This window comes from Trachurus trachurus (assembly GCF_905171665.1).
Source record: "Trachurus trachurus genome assembly, chromosome: 10".
NCBI classification, from domain to species: domain Eukaryota; kingdom Metazoa; phylum Chordata; class Actinopteri; order Carangiformes; family Carangidae; genus Trachurus; species Trachurus trachurus.
This window is the reverse complement of record NC_139894.1, coordinates 19,309,199-19,330,399: the sequence shown is the minus strand read 5'-3', so window position 1 is coordinate 19,330,399 and position 21,201 is coordinate 19,309,199. Positions and strand designations below refer to the sequence as shown.

Here is a 21,201-nt window from a genome sequence, read left to right as displayed (position 1 = left end):
ACAATGCCTCCACGATGTGAGCCCCTGGAGCGCCCCAGCCTATTAGTTTTGCTTTACACAACCGGGTCCCATAAAATGTTTGCTGTGTAGTACACTTATATATTTTTATGCATTAAAACAACACCGATAGTTGAACTTAAGTTTATTAATTTATTTGTAGTCAGTGATAAGTATTCCTACCTACTAACATACTGTTATTAACGTGTAAATATTTAAAGGGAGTTAATCCCTCGTTTGTCTTTAGTTTAATTCTCGTTGAAGTCAAAATTGATTATAATGAAACAGTGCAACGACTAAATAATTTTGTCAGTTTGATCAGTGGTGTTTGTATGCAAAATGAATCTTTAGTCTGCCTGCTTTGTATTTCATGTGGTCTTTGAGTGAACCCACGCGACAGACTTGAATGTTTAAAGAAATATTCTATCTTTGCCAAAAGATTTAGATAGATTGGCTTGGTCGATTTTTACATCTACCTTTCAACGTGAAAAAACGCCATGTGTGATCAAAGAATAATATTTGGGGAATGTTGTTCTGGTTTCATTATGAAAAGCTTTCGGTGGATTCCCCCTGATCAAAGCGCTTGTAATTGTTTTTTTCCCAATGCAAATGAGATCAACCATCCACTATATTTAAATCCGAGTGAAATTATGTAAATATTTCTGTGTCCCATTACACTTTGTGAAGTCCCATTAATTTGAGCATTCATTCAAAAATTATGGCCAAATCATCCGATAAGGGATTTCGAAGATGATGCACACCAGTAATGGAAAATTGCTATAATACATTCAAACTCTTGGTGTCAGTATAGACCAGCTATTAAGTCGAATGATCAGCCATTTTTGCACACCACCCAGTATTGGGTTCGTCCAGCCCTGTATCCCTTCAGCCTTCAACAAAGACGGCTAATGCTCTGAAGAGACATATTTATGAACAGAATAAGATATATTTCAAGCTTGAAACTTCTCTGTTTTTGTGTCGCACTGTTGTCGGGTGATGGATCTACAGCGCGTTATTCAAGGCTATGGCCTTGTCTTTTTACTTGTTGTGGTGCACCATGCTCATGGAGATTTGAGCTATTCTGTGCAGGAGGAGCTGAAGCGCGGATTTGTTATTGGAAATATCGCCAAGGATCTCGGGCTGGAGGTGGGCAGACTATCTGCTCGCAAAGCTCGTGTTGACATGGAGGGAAACGACAAACACTATTGCGGGATTAATCTACGAAATGGGGATTTATTGGTGGCGGACAGAATAGACAGAGAGGAGCATTGTGGAGAAAAACCGTCGTGTGTTCTCAAATTTGACTTGCTTTTAGAAAATCCACTGGAGTTACACCGGTTGTCTCTGCAGGTGCAGGACGTCAACGACAATGCACCAGTTTTTCCAAAGGACACCATAAAGCTGGAAATCAGAGAGTCAGCTGTTAAAAGCGCCAGGTATCGCATTAATGCAGCCCACGACGCAGACATAGGCAAAAATTCAGTCGAAAACTACGTTCTTCAACAAAACCCGCACTTTGTGTTCAGTATTCAGACGACAAGTGCTGGTAGTAAATACGGCGAGTTGGTTTTAGACAAGGAGTTAGACCGAGAGGAGCAGCAGGAGATGAAATTATTGCTGACCGCTGTAGATGGTGGTTCTCCTCAGAGATCCGGAACTGTCGTCATACACGTCATTGTACTTGATGCAAATGATAACGCCCCAGTTTTTACTGAGGCCGTATATACAGCTTCTTTACCAGAAGACTCACCTTTGAAAACGAAAGTTATCACAGTAAGTGCTACAGATGCAGATGAAGGTGTTAATGGAGAGGTTACATATGAATTTAGCAGAGTCTCTGATAAATCACGCAAGCTTTTTTCTCTGGATGAGAAAACAGGAGAAATCAGTGTGACAGGTGACTTAGACTATGAAGAGGGCTCTAAGTATGAGGTGTTTGTTGGGGCCAAAGACGGTTATGGGCTCTCTTCAGAAGCAAAAGTGATTATTGATATCACTGATGTGAATGACAATGCCCCGGTCATATACCTAAAATCACTCTCAAATCCCATACCTGAGAACGTGTCACCTGGTACAGAGGTGGGCATCATTAATGTGCAGGACAGAGACTCAGAGAATAACAGACAGGTCCGCTGCTCCATTCAGCAAAATACTCCTTTTAAGTTGGTTCCTTCTATTAAAAACTATTATTCTCTGGTGACCACAGGACAACTGGACCGTGAACTAGTGTCTGATTACAACATTACAATCACTGCCACTGACGAGGGCTCTCCACCTCTGTCCTCCTCTAAAACTGTTCAGTTATCTGTAGCTGACATCAACGACAACCCACCTGTGTTTGAGGAACAGTCGTACAGCGCATATGTGACTGAAAATAACAAACCTGGCTCCACTTTATGTCCCGTTAGTGCTCGAGACCCCGACTGGAGACAAAACGGTACAGTGATTTATTCTCTGTTACCTGGTGAGGTGAACGGTGCCCCGGTGTCCTCCTATCTGTCTGTTAACGGAGACACGGGGGTGATCCACGCTGTCAGGTCGTTTGATTATGAACAGTTCAGGAGCTTTAAAGTCCACGTGATGGCCAGAGACAACGGTTCTCCTCCGCTCAGCAGCAACGTGACCGTCAGTGTTTTCATATCAGATGTGAACGACAACTCTCCTCAGATCCTGTACCCCGCCCCGGAGGGCAACTCCTTCATGACCGAGCTGGTCCCCAAAGCTGCACACGGAGGCTCTCTGGTGTCCAAAGTGATAGCAGTGGACGCGGACTCTGGACAGAACGCCTGGCTGTCCTATCATATAGTCAAATCCACTGATCCGGGACTTTTCACTATCGGCCTCCACAGCGGAGAGATCAGGACACAGCGGGACATTTCTGAGTCTGACAGCATGAAACAGAACCTGATTGTGGCAGTGAAAGATAACGGACAGCCCACTCTGTCTGCCACCTGCTCCATGTATTTACTGATTTCTGATAACTTGGCTGAGGTGCCAGAACTGAAGGATATTTCTTATGATGAGAAGAACTCCAAACTGACCTCTTACCTGATCATCGCTCTGGTGTCAGTGTCCACCTTTTTTCTGACTTTCATCATCATCGTCCTGGGTGTGAGGTTTTGTCGCAGGAGAAAGCCCAGACTGTTGTTTGACGGAGCAGTCGCCATCCCCAGCGCTTATCTCCCTCCTAATTACGCAGATGTTGACGGCACAGGAACTTTACGCAGCACTTACAATTATGACGCCTACCTGACAACAGGTTCTAGAACCAGTGACTTTAAGTTTGTGACGTCTTACAATGACAACACACTTCCTGCTGACCAGACACTGAGGAAAAGTCCATCAGACTTCGCTGAAGTGTTTGGAGATAGTGATGCTTCTCCCGAGGTAGGAATACGTGTCACGTGTTTCACCTATACTTCTAATTGTATCTCAGTAATTTCTTCAATAGCAAAACAAGTATTTATGTCAGCCTTTTTGGTCTTTTCGTAAGAATGAATGAAGTTGAACATTTTCACACCACTGTCCTACAGTTAACGCCTTATTATTTTAATTTTAATTCACGTATAAAATGCAACAATAACCTTCAACGCAAATTCATAAGCTTAATTTCCTACGACATAGTCACACTGAGCCTGAGTTTTCTTCTAGTTTTGGTAATTTGTTTTTCCATCATGCTGTCCAGAATTGTCAAATTATGTTTTTTTTTCTTTCTTTTTTTTTAGAGAGAGAGATTTAATCGTCTTTTGCACCTTTCCCTCTCAGACTATATCATTTGGTCAAACATTGTTGTCTCTGTGCTTTGGAGTACTACTGGCTTTTTTGTTGTGTTGCTGTCCTTGGTCCTGAACTTACCGCTTGTTCATGTCGTGCTGTTGTTTTTTAATGCTTCGTCTTTTCCCCTCTATCTTTAAAGTTATTTGTGGGCCACGTTTCTCTATTTGCGCGGGGAAGTGGAGACAGATGCGAAATTTAGGAGGGAGGGAAAAGCCATGCTGTAATGGCCATAGTTCGGAGTCAAATTTATGGTTAATTCAACAATGCCTCCACGATGTGAGCCCCTGGAGAGCCCCAGCCTATTAGTTTTGCTTAACACAACCGGGTCCCATAAAATGTTTGCTGTGTAGTACACTTATATATTTTTATGCATTAAAACAACACCGATAGTTGAACTTAAGTTTATTAATTTATTTGTAGTCAGTGAGAAGTATTCCTACCTACTAACATACTGTTATTAACGTGTAAATATTTAAAGGGAGTTAATCCCTCGTTTGTCTTTAGTTTAATTCTCGTTGAAGTCAAAATTGATTATAATGAAACAGTGCAACGACTAAATAATTTTGTCAGTTTGATCAGAGGTGTTTGTATGCAACAAGAATCTTTAGTCTGCCTGCTTTGTATTTCATGTCGTCTTTGAGTGAACTCACGTGACAGACTTGAATGTTTAAAGAAATATTCTATCTTTGCTAAAAGATTTAGATAGATTGGCTTGGTCGATTTTTACATCTACCTTTCAACGTGAAATAACGCCATGTGTGATCAAAGAATAATATTTGGGGAATGTTGTTCTGGTTTCATTATGAAAAGCTTTCGGTGGATTCCCCCTGATCAAAGCGCTTGTAATTGTTTTTTTCCCAATGCAAATGAGATCAACCATCCACTATATTTAAATCCGAGTGAAATTATGTAAATATTTCTGTGTCCCATTACACTTTGTGAAGTCCCATTAATTTGAGCATTCATTCAAAAATTATGGCCAAATCATCCGATAAGGGATTTCGAAGATGATGCACACCAGTAATGGAAAATTGCTATAATACATTCAAACTCTTGGTGTCAGTATAGACCAGCTATTAAGTCGAATGATCAGCCATTTTTGCACACCACCCAGTATTGGGTTCGTCCAGCCCTGTGTCCCTTCAGCCTTCAACAAAGACGGCTAATGCTCTGAAGAGACATATTTATGAACAGAATAAGATATATTTCAAGCTTGAAACTAATCTGTTTTTGTGTCGCACTGTTGTCGGGTGATGGATCTACAGCGCGTTATTCAAGGCTATGGCCTTGTCTTTTTCCTTGTTGTGGTGCACCATGCTCATGGAGATTTGAGCTATTCTGTGCAGGAGGAGCTGAAGCGCGGATTTGTTATTGGAAATATCGCCAAGGATCTCGGGCTGGAGGTGGGCAGACTATCTGCTCGCAAAGCTCGTGTTGACATGGAGGGAAACGACAAACACTATTGCGGGATAAATCTACGAAATGGGGATTTATTGGTGGCGGACAGAATAGACAGAGAGGAGCATTGTGGAGAAAAACCGTCGTGTGTTCTCAAATTTGACTTGCTTTTAGAAAATCCACTGGAGTTACACCGGTTGTCTCTGCAGGTGCAGGACGTCAACGACAATGCACCAGTTTTTCCAAAGGATATCATAAAGCTGGAAATCAGAGAGTCTGCTTTTAAAGGCGCTAAGTATCGTATTAATGCAGCCCACGACGCAGACATAGGCAAAAATTCAGTCGACAACTACATTCTTCAACAAAACCCACACTTTGTGTTCAGTATTCAGACGACAAGTGCTGGTAGTAAATACGGCGAGTTGGTTTTAGACAAGGAGTTAGACCGAGAGGAGCAGGAGGAGATGAAATTATTGCTGACCGCTGTAGATGGTGGTTCCCCTCAGAGATCCGGGACTGTCGTCATACACGTCATTGTACTTGATGCAAATGATAACGCCCCAGTATTTACTGAGGCCGTATATACAGCTACTTTACCGGAAGACTCCCCACTGAAAACTAAAGTTATCACTGTAAGTGCCACAGATGTAGATGAAGGTGTTAATGGAGAGGTTACATATGAATTTAGCAGAGTCTCTGATAAATCACGCAAGCTTTTTTCTCTGAATGAGAAAACAGGAGAAATCAGTGTGACAGGTGACTTAGACTATGAAGAGGGCTCCAAGTATGAGGTGTTTGTTGAGGCCAAAGACGGTTATGGGCTCTCTTCAGAAGCAAAAGTGATTATTGATATCACTGATGTGAATGACAATGCCCCTGTCATATACTTAAAATCACTCTCTAATCCCATACCTGAGAACGTGTCACCTGGTACAGAGGTGGGCATCATTAACGTGCAGGACAGAGACTCAGACAATAATAAACAGGTCCGCTGCTCCATTCAGCAAAATGTTCCTTTTAAGTTGGTTCCTTCTATCAAAAACTATTATTCTCTGGTGACCACAGGACAACTGGACCGTGAACTAGTGTCTGATTACAACATTACAATCACTGCCACTGACGAGGGCTCTCCACCTCTGTCCTCCTCTAAAACTGTTCAGTTATCTGTAGCTGACATCAACGACAACCCACCTGTGTTTGGGGAACAGTCGTACAGCGCATATGTGACTGAAAATAACAAACCTGGCTCCACTTTATGTTCCGTTAGTGCTCGAGACCCCGACTGGAGACAAAACGGTACAGTGATTTATTCTCTGTTACCTGGTGAGGTGAACGGTGCCCCGGTGTCCTCCTATCTGTCTGTTAACGGAGACACGGGGGTGATCCACGCTGTCAGGTCGTTTGATTATGAACAGTTCAGGAGCTTTAAAGTCCACGTGATGGCCAGAGACAACGGTTCTCCTCCGCTCAGCAGCAACGTGACCGTCAGTGTTTTCATATCAGATGTGAACGACAACTCTCCTCAGATCCTGTACCCCGCCCCGGAGGGCAACTCCTTCATGACCGAGCTGGTCCCCAAAGCTGCACACGGAGGCTCTCTGGTGTCCAAAGTGATAGCAGTGGACGCGGACTCTGGACAGAACGCCTGGCTGTCCTATCATATAGTCAAATCCACTGATCCGGGACTTTTCACTATTGGTCTCCATAGCGGAGAGATCAGGACACAGCGGGACATTTCTGAGTCTGACAGCATGAAACAGAACCTGATTGTGGCAGTGAAAGATAACGGACAGCCCTCTCTGTCTGCCACCTGCTCCATGTATTTACTGATTTCTGATAACTTGGCTGAGGTGCCAGAACTGAAGGACATTTCTTATGACGAGAAGAACTCCAAACTGACCTCTTACCTGATCATCGCTCTGGTGTCAGTGTCCACCTTTTTTTTGACTTTCCTCATCATCGTCCTGGGTGTGAGGTTTTGTCGCAGGAGAAAGCCCAGACTGTTGTTTGACGGAGCAGTCGCCATCCCCAGCGCTTATCTCCCTCCTAATTACGCAGATGTTGACGGCACAGGAACTTTACGCAGCACTTACAATTATGACGCCTACCTGACAACAGGTTCTAGAACCAGTGACTTTAAGTTCGTGACGTCTTACAACGACAACACACTTCCTGCTGACCAGACTCTGAGGAAAAGTCCATCAGACTTTGCTGATGCTTTTGGAAGTTGCGATGCTTCCCCCGAGGTATGGAAACTCTACATATGAGTAAACTCAGTGTTGTTAAAAACGTATATTTGTATTTTGCTTACCCTGGTTGAGGGGTTAGCCTCATTTTTAGTGAGGATTCAAGGCGCACTTAATGGATATTTTCTGTTTGAAATTCCCGTAAAATGTAATATTTCCTTTCTGAGACAGTCTGTGTTGATTCACAAATGAAGTAAAACATTTAACCTATCAAACGCCCAAATCTTCACGTTTGTTTCGTTTTGTTAGGGTTCACCCTCTGAAGCCAACATCAAGTCAATTTACCTTCTTTAGTGACATTAAAGCAGAAGTAAGTGATATATTTGTGTTAATATAAGTCTTAAATAGTTATATCTTCCGACAGCAATCACTTACATAGAGTGTTTGGACCGAAACACGGGTCTCTCAGTCCCTCTGCTCTGCTCTGAGCCGAGGAGAAAACATTTATCGTATCCTACAGTTTTTATCCAATGAGGAGAGAAAACGGCATGCAGGGCTGTGTGTGCAGCCAAGGGACGCCGTGAATGTGGTGACGTAGGGACGAGGACTGTTATGGTGCGTTCAAGGCAACTCGTAACTCCTGTTTTCCCGACCTGTGAAGTTGTACCAGTTTGATCTGGTACGAGTTCACGGGTAGGAAGTTACGAGTGGCCGTTATAGTGACTTTCACCGGTAAAACAGGTCGGAAAAACACGAGTGGGTTGCCTGGAACGCTACAAAATCATAAGTTGTGACTTGAAGCTGTAATTTACGATTTCAAAAGCCTGCCTGGAACGCAGCATTAGCGAAAACGACCGGATCGCTTACTTCTGCTTTAATGTGTTGCTCTGGTGAAGAAAAGTATTGAATCTATGTTTTTACGTCTCTGTCCTTGGTGCTGAATTGTTTCTCGTTTTCTAGTGCAGTTTTTCAAGTCAAGCCACTCCTATGTTTAATGCCGTTTTCGTTCCCAGCTGCTATTTGCTTAAAAAAAATACGATTGTTAATTATTTTAAAACGCTTTGACACTGATTTTTTTCTCGTCGGATTTTCTGGTTTTCATGGTATCATATGAATACGTTCTTGGTCTAAGCTTTTTTGAAGTTGTAAATACGACTTTTACGATTAAATACAATAATGAAAAACAAATTAAGGCATAACCAAAGTTTGACAGAACAGCTTACTCAAAGTAGATTGTTTAAATCCTACACATACAGTTGTACTTTTAAAGCTTAAAATATTAAATCTATCCTACATGCAGTAACTGGTCATAACCGTGAGTAATTTAACCTTTGCCAAACATTAGAATGAGATATGTTGCATTGCATCAGCATTCACTATATGTTTTTAAAATACGCCTGAATCCAAGCCATACCGGGCCCACGTTTATGTATTTAATAATGACTTTGTTGTTCATCACAAGAGATTGACGCACATAGCCTATTGAAATACATTTTGGATACGTTTTCTGAGTTGTAATGAGTCAGCGGGGAAATTGGTCTTGATTATACTGCATTAATTTAAAGATCAATTTAGTCTTTGGGATGAATGAAAGCACACGACTTCACTTTACAACCGACACATTTAAAATAAAAATCTGAAGCCAATGTGCAAAGAGGGAAGATAGGCTATCTGATTAACGCTTCACCATGTAGAAATACGTGACTTTTGGATATAATTTCTCCTGAATGTTGAGATATGATTACAGGCACAGTTACATCAATTTCACGTTTTTAAGCTTTTCTCCACAAAGTACGTCAGTCAGCAACATGTTGTTTTTGTTTCTGCAGTTAGTAGTCACTGGAGGAGTATATCTTTTGAAATATACACAGAAAAATTTAATCATCCTGTTATACCTATGAAATACTCATGGTGTCAGTGTGTACCAGTGAACAAGAAATATCAGCCAATCTCCACCCTTCAGTGCCAACGAATTTAAAACCAGACTCTGCTCTTCTGCCGCAGTTCAGAAAACCGCTTCGTGTTGTGGCGTTGTTTGTTTTTGGGAAGAATTCACGGATGTATTGGAGATCTATTAACTTGCTTGGTGAAACATTCAGTGTATGTGTTTTCCTTCACGGACTTAACAATGGAATACAGCAGATTTGACGTTTACTGCGGCCTTGTTCTCATTTGGCTTGTCCTCCTCCCCGTCTATGGAGACGTGAGCTACTCTATCCCGGAGGAAATGAAACGTGGATCTATTATCGGAAATATTGCAAAAGATCTGGGAATTGATCTGGGCAGGCTATCCGCTCGCAAAGCCCGAATTGATACAGAGGACGACAGTGTGAAGTACTGTGGTGTAAATCTGAATACCGGCGACTTGATTGTTCAAGAAAGGATTGATAGAGAAGGGCTTTGTGCGAAAAAGCCAACATGCGTCCTAAAACAAGAACTCGTACTGGAAAATCCATTAGAGCTGCATCGTATCAGTATCCGCGTCCAAGATATTAATGATAATTCACCACAATTTAAGGAAGATTCGCTCAAGATTGAAATTCGAGAATCTGCTGTCAAGGGCTCGCGTTTTCTGTTGGATGAAGCGCACGACGGAGACATCGGAGAAAATACTGTTCAGGGCTACTCACTTCAGGAGAATGATCATTTCAAACTAAACGTTAAATCAAAAGGTGGTGGGAGAAAATATGGGGAGCTAGTTTTAGACAAAGAATTAGACAGAGAGGACAAAAATGAGATTAAGCTGCTTCTTACAGCATTTGATGGCGGCTCTCCTCAGAGATCAGGTACTGTAGCCATACACGTCACTGTCCTGGATGCTAATGATAATGTACCAGTGTTTAGCCAGACCGTTTATAAAGCCAGTCTGCCTGAAAACTCTCCCCTCGATACGTTGGTGATCACAGTGAGTGCAACTGATGCAGACGAGGGAGTCAATGGTGAAGTTACTTACGGTTTTGACCGTGTTTCAGATGAAAACCAAGTTTTCTCTTTAAACCCTAAAACTGGAGAAGTTAGAGTAGCTGGAGCAATTGACTATGAGAGAGAATCTTCCTATGAAATGCAGATCAGTGCCAAGGATGGTCTTGGATCAGCGTCATATACAACGTTGATAGTTGAAGTTACGGATACAAATGATAATGCTCCAGTTATTCATATAAAATCACTGTCTAACCCCATACCTGAGAACGTGTCACCTGGAACAGAGGTGGGCATCATTAATGTGCAGGACAGAGACTCAGACAATAACAAACAGGTCCGCTGCTCCATTCAGCAAAATGTTCCTTTTAAGTTGGTTCCTTCTATTAAAAACTATTATTCTCTGGTGACCACAGGACAACTGGACCGTGAACTAGTGTCTGATTACAACATTACAATCACTGCCACTGACGAGGGCTCTCCACCTCTGTCCTCCTCTAAAACTGTTCAGTTATCTGTAGCTGACATCAACGACAACCCACCTGTGTTTGAGGAACAGTCGTACAGCGCATATGTGACTGAAAATAACAAACCTGGCTCCACTTTGTGTTCCGTTAGTGCTCGAGACCCCGACTGGAGACAAAACGGTACAGTGATTTATTCTCTGTTACCTGGTGAGGTGAACGGTGCCCCGGTGTCCTCCTATCTGTCTGTGAACGGAGACACGGGGGTGATCCACGCTGTCAGGTCGTTTGATTATGAACAGTTCAGGAGCTTTAAAGTCCACGTGATGGCCAGAGACAACGGTTCTCCTCCGCTCAGCAGCAACGTGACCGTCAGTGTTTTCATATCAGATGTGAACGACAACTCTCCTCAGATCCTGTACCCCGCCCCGGAGGGCAACTCCTTCATGACCGAGCTGGTCCCCAAAGCTGCACACGGAGGCTCTCTGGTGTCCAAAGTGATAGCAGTGGACGCGGACTCTGGACAGAACGCCTGGCTGTCCTATCATATAGTCAAATCCACTGATCCGGGACTTTTCACCATTGGTCTCCACAGCGGAGAGATCAGGACACAGCGGGATATTTCTGAGTCTGACAGCATGAAACAGAACCTGATTGTGGCAGTGAAAGATAACGGACAGCCCTCTCTGTCTGCCACCTGCTCCATGTATTTACTGATTTCTGATAACTTGGCTGAGGTGCCAGAACTGAAGGACATTTCTTATGATGAGAAGAACTCCAATATGACCTCTTACCTGATCATCGCTCTGGTGTCAGTGTCCACCTTTTTTCTGACTTTCATCATCATCGTCCTGGGTGTGAGGTTTTGTCGCAGGAGAAAGCCCAGACTGTTGTTTGACGGAGCAGTCGCCATCCCCGGCGCTTATCTCCCTCCTAATTACGCAGATGTTGACGGCACAGGAACTTTACGCAGCACTTACAATTATGACGCCTACCTGACAACAGGTTCTAGAACCAGTGACTTTAAGTTTGTGACGTCTTACAACGACAACACACTTCCTGCTGACCAGACAATGAAGAAAAGTCCATCAGACTTTGCTGATGCATTTGGAGATAGTGATGCTTCTCCCGAGGTAGGAATACGTGTCACGTGTTTCACCTATACTTCTAATTGTATCTTAGTAATTTCTTCAATAGCAAAACAAGTATTTATGTCCGCCTTTTTGGTTTTTTCCGTAAGAATGAATGAAGTTGAACATTTTTCACACCACTGTCCTTATCATTTTAATTTTAATTCACGTATAAAATGCAACAATAACCTTCAACGCAAATTCATGAACTTCATTTCTTATGAAACAGTCACACTGAGCCTGAGTTTCCTTCTAGTTTTGGTAATTTGTTTTTCCATCATGCTGTCCAGAATTGTCAAATCATTTTTTTTTTTTGTTTTGTTTTTAGAGAGATTTAATCTTCTTTTGCACCTTTCCCTCTCAGACTATATCATTTGTTCACACATTGTTGTCTCTGTGCTTTGGAGTACTACTGGCTTTTTCGTTGTGTTGCTGTCCTTGGTCCTGAACTTACCGCTTGTTCATGTCGTGCTGTTGTTCTTTAATGCTTGGTCTTTTCCCCTCTATCTTTAAAGTTATTTGTGGGCCACGTTTCTCTATTTGCGCGGGAAGTGGAGTCAGATGGGAAATTTACGAGGGAGGGAAAAGCCATGCTGTAATGGCCATAGTTCGGAGTCAAACGTATGGCTAATTCAACAATGCCTCCACGATGTGAGCCCCTGGAGCGCCCCAGCCTATTAGTTTTGCTTTCCACAACCGGGTCCCATAATTTTGTTGCTGTGTAGTACACCTATATATCCTACGCAGTAAAACTTAAGTTCATTAATTTATTTGTAGTCAGTGAGAAGTATTCCTAGTTTATTATTGCATGATATTAAGGACCTACTAACATACTTCTATTAACGTGTAAATATTTGTAGGAAGTGAATCCCTCGTTTGTCTTTAGTTTCATTCTCGTTGAAGTCAAAATTGATTATAATGAAACAGTGCAACGACTAAATAATTTTGTCAGTTTGATCAGAGGTGTTTGTATGCAACAAGAATCTTTAGTCTGCCTGCTTTGTATTTCATGTCGTCTTTGCGTGAACTCACGCAACAGACTTGAATGTTTAAAGAAATATTCTATCTTTGCTAAAAGAGGGAGAGAGATGAGCTTCTGGTCGATTTTTACATCTACCTTTCAACGTTAAATAACGCCATGTGTGATCAAATAATAATATTTGGGGAATGTTGTTCTGGTTTCATTATGAACAGCTTTCGGTGGATTTCCTCTGATCAAAGCGCTTGTATTTGTTTTTCTCAATCCATGTGAGATCAACCCTCCACTACATTTAAATCCAGGTGAAATGATGTAAATATTTCTGTGCCCCATTACACTTTGTGAAGTCCAATTAAGATAAGCATTCATTCAAGTACTATGGCCAAATCATCCGATAAGGTATTTAGAAGATAATCCACACCAGTAATGGAAAATTGCTATGTTTCATTCAAACTCTTGGTGTCAGTATAGACCAGCTATTAAGTCGAATGATCAAACCCACACCACCAGGATTGGGTTCGTCCAGCCCTGTGTCCCTTCAGCCTCCAACAAAGACGACTAATGCTCTGAACAGACATACATTTAGGAACAGAATAAGATGTATTTCATGCTTGAAACTTCTCTCTTTTTATTTGTGTCGCGCTGTTGTCGGGTGATGGATCTACACCGCGTTATTCAAAGCTATGGCTTTGTCTTTTTCCTTGTGGACACAGGGGACATGTCCCGTGCACTTTTTCCAAAGGTAGTCTTGGTCCCCTGCAGTTTTACCGTCCAAAAACTATGTTACGCTATATTAAACAGAGACGGGTCAAGCACTAGGACCAAGCAGAAAACAGCCGCTCAAGCTGAAGCTTGTTTCCCTTTAGACCGCACACAAGCTCATCGATTGGCTCAGTCGTTTCTTGCTAACATGTGATTGGCCGATCCCGCTGTCACTCACAGACAGATAGGACATATGCTCATTAATCGGCTGTTTAAACAGAAACAGCCCCGCTGGAGCAGCTTCACATCACAGACAGAAACCTCCTCCAGGTGGAAGATCTCCTGCAGGACAGAGATGAACGGCTGCTCCGAGAGGAGCCGTTCCGGTGTGATACCTGTTCAGGTGCAGGTGATCTCCACAGCAGAAGTTTTTTTTTTTTTTTTTTAACTGCCGCGACCTCACAACCCACCGTCAGCCGAACCATGTCATCAGCACTGACGGTTATAAAGTCGTATTCACAGCACCTAATTATAATTTCCCAAACACTGATCACCAGGTTTTGTGACGTGTTTAGAGCAACCATGTGACTGGTTGTTGTAGTCTACACAAACGTGCGTCTGAAGCCTCCATCCACCAATGATCACGCTTGTAATCAGTGATTTCTCACACTTGGAATTCATTTTTATGTTGGTGCTAATAGTTACAGTAAAACGGCAGCAAATTAATTCTGTGTTTCTTCATAAATAAAACTATACAAAAGGTATTAGCCTTATATTTTCTTCATTGCAAGCCTTTTAAAGTTTGGGTTATCTCCACAAGTAGAACATTGTCACGACCCCCCCCCCGAGCCAACTCGGTGATTGCGACGCTTCACCTGAGGTAGGACCAGGTGCCACATGTAATTCCGTTATTTCTCTATGATTCTAACTGTTTTGCATAAAATATTCTTGCATCATTTCATTTCATCCCAAATGCTTAATGACGATGAATGTGCGTCATGGAGCATTACCACCTTTAGCTTCATGCTTTAGTTGCCCTTTCAGTTAATTCAGTTCACTTTTTTAATTTACTCAACCATGCGAATATTTTTTAAATGACATGTTATGTGGAGAACCGTCAGTGTATTTGGTATAATTTATATTGTTCTCCAAACCACATTATATATCCAGTGTCAGTGTGTTTTCTGAGCTGTATCTTGTTCTTTGTGCCTCTATCCTTTGTATGGAGCAGGAGAATCGGGTGCTGTCCTTAGTGCTGAAACGTATAGCTTACGTTTTTTTGTCACATTTTTGAACAGCTAAGATTTGTCTGTATGTTTTACTGTCTTTTGGAGTTTAAGACTACTTTATAAAGAAAAAGTTTCACTGACAGGCCCGTGAGAACAGGTTCAAGCGCTGCATTTTTCGAGATGATGCTGAAATGCCCCAGTTGAAAACAAATACACAGATTCTTTGTTTCTTCCAGAACTAACTAATGAAAAATATATATTACAACTTGTAACATATACAAGATGTTAACTGGCATCCAGGTTGAGACTTAGGGCACTTTTAGTTAAGACTTTGGGCACTTTTAGTAAAGTTAGACATTGTCATAAGTTTCTTTTTTTTTCTCTTTTAATCCTCTCAACGGGTTTTTCTTGGGACTTTTTTTTCTCAGTCAATGTGAGGGTCTGAGGGCACAGGATGTTTTTATGCTTTTCTTGTATCAAACCCTTTGAGAGAAACTTTTACAACGGGCTATACAAATAAACTTTTCTTGTCTTGTAATTACACAAAGTATTTAAGAGGCTACCTGTCAGAGACCTGTGTTAATATCTTGTACAGGTTTAAGGAGATGAACTGGATGTTTCCATATGGAATCTGGTGAAGGCTGAAAACTCTGAGGGTCAGATACTGGCAATGCCAGCGTTACATTGGCAACCGGTTGCGCTTTTTACGCCATGGGATCTTCAACAAATTATTGTCTTCTTAAGGAAGACAATGAGTCCATTGTTTAGGAGGACTGTGTTTTGAGACATGTTTGAGTCTGTGCAGCATGCATTTATTTAAGTTCAGTGACTGTTACCTCAGCTGTTCGTATTGTTCTGCTGTCAATGTGCAAACAGGAGCCTGTTTGTGAGAGGGTGTGTATATTCCCGGGCCATGGAATTTAATTGTGTTGATTTGGTGCGTGAGAGCTGCATGTGTTGGTTAGACACAAGGGGGAAAAAAACGAGTCATCACAACTCCTCAACAGAGTAACATGCAGAGCTGCATTTGCTCTGAAATGGTTCTGGATTTATCGTTTTATTTTTTATTTGATAGATTGCAGCACTATATTTTATGGTCTTCCACTTCATTTTACATTGTGCGCATGAGACCGAGGTTATTAATATCAGCCAAATATGTGTGATTTTTTACATCTTGTTAGGGAATAGCCTTAAGTTTTCAAATTCATTAGTCACTATATATATATATATATATATATATATATATATATATATATATATATATATATATATATATATATATATATACATACATACATATATATATATATATATATATATATATATATATATATATATATATATATATATATATATATATATATATATATACATACATACATATATATATATATATATATATATATATATATATATATATATATATATATATATATATATATATATATATATATATATATATATATATATATATATATATATAGCGGGGAAAATAAGTATTGAACGCGTCAACATTTTTCTCAGAAAATATATTTCTAATACAGCTATTGACATGAAATTTTCACCAGATGTCGGCATCAACCCAAGTAATGCACATATACAAAGAAATCCGAACATTAATGTCCATAAATTAAGTTATGTGTAATAAGGTGAAATGACACAGGGAATAAGTATTGAACACATGAAGAAAAGGAGGGCCAAAAAGGTATGGAAAGCCAAGAAAGCAGCTGGAGTTTGTCAGTATTTAGAATGTAATCCTGTCTCCTATCAGTGCAAAGTAATATCTGCTGGTTTAGTCCTGATTGATGCCTTTTAAAAAGGTTTCTCACCACCAAGGTGTCAGACAGTAAGTATTGCATGATGGGCAATGGCAAAGAGCTGTCTAAGAGCTGTCTAAAGACCTACGCAAACAAAAATTTCAGACAGAAGAGTCAAAACAATAATCAGAAGGGTTCCCTAACAGTCCAGGACACTGGTGGAGAGACCTGGAATCAGCAGGTACAGTTGTTTCAGAGAAAACAATAAGTAATGCACTCAACCGCCATGGCCTCCATGCACACACACCATGCAAGACATGGCGGTTGAGTGCATTACTTATTGTTTTCTCTGAAACAACTGTACCTGCTGATCCCAGGTCTGTCTGAAGCTCTCCACCAGTGTCCTGGACTGTTAGGGAACCCTTCTGATTATTGTTTTAACTCTTCTGTCTGAAATCTTTGGTTGTGTAGGTCTTTAAACAGCTCTTACACAGCTCTTTGCCATTGCCCATCATGCAATACTTACTGTCTGACACCTTGGTGGTGAGAAACCTTTTTAAAAGGCATCAATCAGGACTAAACCAGCAGATATTACTTTGCACTGATAGGAGACAGGATTACATTCTAAATACTGACAAACTCCGGCTGCTTTCTTAGCTTTCCGTACCTTTTTGGCCCTCCTTTTCTTCATGTGTTCAATACTTATTCCCTGTGTCATTTCACTTTATTACACATAACTTAATTTATGGACATTAATGTTCGGATTTCTTTGTATATGTGCATTACTTGGGTTGATGCCGTCATGTCAATAGCTCTATTAGAAATATATTTTCTGAGAAAAATGTTGACACGTTCAATACTTATTTTCCCCGCTGATATATATATATATATATATACTAATATATATACTAATTGCTCCAGTTTTGCACCCACGACTTGGGATGGTAGTGCATAAAACGGTAAACAAAGTTATCCATGTTAAAGCTTTAGCATGTTACATTGAATAATTATTGAGAGGGCTATCATTATTTGTACACTTGCTATGTCTCCATTCCCACTCATGGTGTCGCTCTTCGCTAATTTACATGTAAACATTTCCACTCCGCCCGCTGACGCAGGGTTGATATTTTTCTGGTTTTGTTCTCATTATTTCGGAGAATAGTCCCACAGAGTGATGTCGATTTACTTTTAGTTCAAGAGTGCAATCCTCATGCAGTTTTAATCTCGACACAACAGCTTTTTTCAGCACCAGATGAAATTGACACTATGTTGCTTCAAATAAGCCTCGTCGTTTTCTCTCTATTGTGGCACGTCGCGAATGGGGACGTGAGTTATTCCTTTCAGGAGGAAATGAAGCCCGGATCTCACATTGGGAATATAGCGAAGGATCTCAACCTGGACGCGAGTAAACTGTCTTCTAGGAATGCTCGTGTTGATGCCACAGGGAATCGCAAACCATATTGTGGCATCAATCTCAGCACTGGGGATCTGGTTGTTGCCGACAGAATTGACCGAGAGGAGCTTTGTGGAGAAAAGCTGTCGTGTGTGATAAAACGCGACCTCGTCCTGGAGAATCCCCTCGAACTGCATCCTTTTACTCTACACGTTCAGGATATTAATGATAACTCACCACAGTTTAACGAGGATCTGATTAATATAGAGATTCAAGAGTCGGCAGTCAGGGGAGCTCGTTTTGTGATAGAGGAGGCGCACGATGCGGATGTAGGCCAAAATTCAGTTCAACACTACAGCCTTAAGAAGAACGATAATTTCGTTTTGGCTGCTGAGGGAAACTCACTAGAGCTGGTTCTTGATAAAGAGCTTGATCGTGAAAAGCAAGGGGAAATGAATTTGCTCCTCACAGCTCTAGATGGTGGCTCCCCTCAGAGATCAGGTACCGTGGTTGTACACGTCACTGTGCTGGATGCTAATGATAACGCCCCAGTGTTTAGCCAGGCCGTTTATAAAGTCAGTCTGCCTGAAAACTCTCCCGTTGACACTGTGGTGGTCACAGTGAGCGCGACTGATGCAGACGAGGGAGTCAATGGAGATGTGACATATGACTTTGGACATGTTACTGATGATGTGAGGAAAGTTTTTAGTATTGACCGAAAAAACGGCCGAATCAAGGTGAATGGTGCGATTGACTATGAAACTGTAACATCATATGATTTGCGCATTAAAGCAAAGGATGGTTTAGGATTATCGTCATACTCAAAGATAACAGTTGATGTCACCGATGTCAATGACAACACGCCAGTAATCTATGTGAAATCTTTGGCAAATCCAGTGCCAGAGAACGTGTCACCTGGTACAGAGGTGGGCATCGTTAATGTGCAGGATGCGGATTCAGATAATAATCAAAAGGTCCGATGTTCCATTCAGCAAAATGTTCCTTTTAAGTTGGTTCCTTCTATCAAAAACTATTATTCTCTGGTGACCACAGGACAACTGGACCGTGAACTAGTGTCTGATTACAACATTACAATCACTGCCACTGACGAGGGCTCTCCACCTCTGTCCTCCTCTAAAACTGTTCAGTTATCTGTAGCTGACATCAACGACAACCCACCTGTGTTTGAGGAACAGTCGTACAGCGCATATGTGACTGAAAATAACAAACCTGGCTCCACTTTATGTTCCGTTAGTGCTCGAGACCCCGACTGGAGACAAAACGGTACAGTGATTTATTCTCTGTTACCTGGTGAGGTGAACGGTGCCCCGGTGTCCTCCTATCTGTCTGTTAACGGAGACACGGGGGTGATCCACGCTGTCAGGTCGTTTGATTACGAACAGTTCAGGAGCTTTAAAGTCCACGTGATGGCCAGAGACAACGGTTCTCCTCCGCTCAGCAGCAACGTGACCGTCAGTGTTTTCATATCAGATGTGAACGACAACTCTCCTCAGATCCTGTACCCCGCCCCGGAGGGCAACTCCTTCATGACCGAGCTGGTTCCCAAAGCTGCACACGGAGGCTCTCTGGTGTCCAAAGTGATAGCAGTGGACGCGGACTCTGGACAGAACGCCTGGCTGTCCTATCATATAGTCAAGTCCACTGATCCGGGACTTTTCACCATTGGTCTCCACAGCGGAGAGATCAGGACACAGCGGGACATTTCTGAGTCTGACAGCATGAAACAGAACCTGATTGTGGCAGTGAAAGATAACGGACAGCCCTCTCTGTCTGCCACCTGCTCCATGTATTTACTGATTTCTGATAACTTGGCTGAGGTGCCAGAACTGAAGGACATTTCCTATGATGAGAAGAACTCCAAACTGACCTCTTACCTGATCATCGCTCTGGTGTCAGTGTCCACCTTTTTTCTGACTTTCATCATCATCGTCCTGGGTGTGAGGTTTTGTCGCAGGAGAAAGCCCAGACTGTTGTTTGACGGAGCAGTCGCCATCCCCAGCGCTTATCTCCCTCCTAATTACGCAGATGTTGACGGCACAGGAACTTTACGCAGCACTTACAATTATGACGCCTACCTGACAACAGGTTCTAGAACCAGTGACTTTAAGTTCGTGACGTCTTACAATGACAACACACTGCCTGCTGACCAGACTCTGAGGAAAAGTCCATCAGACTTTGCTGATGCTTTTGGAGATAATGATGCTTCTCCCGAGGTAGGAATACGTGTAACTTGTTTTACTTATACTTATAATTGTATCTCGGTAATTCATTCAAAAGAAAGGTAAACATTTATGTCAACCTTTTTGGTCTTTTCATAAGAATGAATGAAGTTAAAAGTAAAATTCACACCACTGTCATACAGTTAACGTGTTATCATTTTAATTTGAATTCATGTAATTCAATAAAACAATAACCTTCAACGCGAATTCATAAGCTTAATTTCCCACGAAATAGTCACACTGAGCCTGATGTTACACCACAGAGCGCAAGTAATCCTCTTCCTGTCGTTTTCCCCCTAGTTTTGGTCATTTCTTTTTACATAGTGTGCAGAATTGCCAAATTGTGTTGCTTTTTGAGAGATGTGTTCCTCTTTTGTATATTTTCCCCTCAGACTATATAATTTGTTCACACATCGGTGTCTGTGCTTTGGAGTACTACTGGCTTTTCCTCTGTGTTGCTGTCCGTGGTCCTGAAATTACCGCTTGTTCACGTCGTGGTGTTTTTTATTTTTTATTTTAATTTTTTAACGCTTCGTCATTTCCCCTTTATCTTTAAAGGTATTCATTTTTTCTCTATTTGCGCGGGGAAGGGTATATATATATATATATATTTATAATATATATAAATTTAGGAGGGAGAGGGGAAAGACATGCAGTAATAGCCATTGTTCGGAGTCGAACTCATGGGTAATTCACCAATGTCTCCACGATGTGAGCCACTGGAGCGCCACAGCCTATTAGTTTTGCTTTTCACAACCGGGTCCCATAAGATCTTTGCTGTGTAGTACACTTATATATTTTTATGCAGTAAAAAAAAAACACCGATAGTTGAACTGAAGTGAATGAAATCATTTGTAGTCGATGAGAAGCATTCCTTGTTTGTTAGTGCATGATATTAAGGACCTACTGCCATTAACGTGTGATTATTTGCAGGAAGTAAATCTCTCTAGTCTTTAGTTTCATTCTCATTGAAGTCGGAATTGATGATAATAAAACAGTGCAACGACTAATGAATGTTATCAGTTTGATC

The 21,201-nt window shown here is 41.5% G+C and overlaps 4 protein-coding genes across 4 annotated transcripts in view; all 4 read left to right on the top strand.

The window, feature by feature from the left end:
• The window catches only part of LOC310993089 (protocadherin gamma-C5-like), a gene marked incomplete at its 5' end in the record, with an annotated part of 337,145 nt that overhangs the window by 16,046 nt on the left and 299,898 nt on the right, over positions 1–21,201 (top strand). The window lies entirely within an intron of this gene.
• On the top strand, positions 1,022–4,940 carry LOC310992895 (protocadherin gamma-A12-like; the record flags this gene model as incomplete). The annotated part of the gene is given in 3 exon segments (XM_083981126.1): positions 1,022–1,048; positions 1,051–3,394; positions 4,921–4,940. Coding segments are annotated over 3 exon segments (2,391 nt in total).
• Positions 5,028–20,572, top strand: LOC310992893 (protocadherin beta-16-like; the record flags this gene model as incomplete). The annotated part of the gene is made up of 3 exons (XM_083981124.1): positions 5,028–5,177; positions 17,940–20,165; positions 20,564–20,572. The coding sequence occupies 3 exons, from the start codon at positions 5,028–5,030 to the stop codon at positions 20,570–20,572; spliced, it is 2,385 nt and encodes a 794-aa protein (XP_083837250.1).
• On the top strand, positions 9,541–11,990 carry LOC310992894 (protocadherin gamma-A11-like; the record flags this gene model as incomplete). Its single annotated transcript, XM_083981125.1, has 2 exons — positions 9,541–11,886; positions 11,982–11,990. The coding sequence occupies exons 1-2, from the start codon at positions 9,586–9,588 to the stop codon at positions 11,988–11,990; spliced, it is 2,310 nt and encodes a 769-aa protein (XP_083837251.1). The 5' UTR covers positions 9,541–9,585.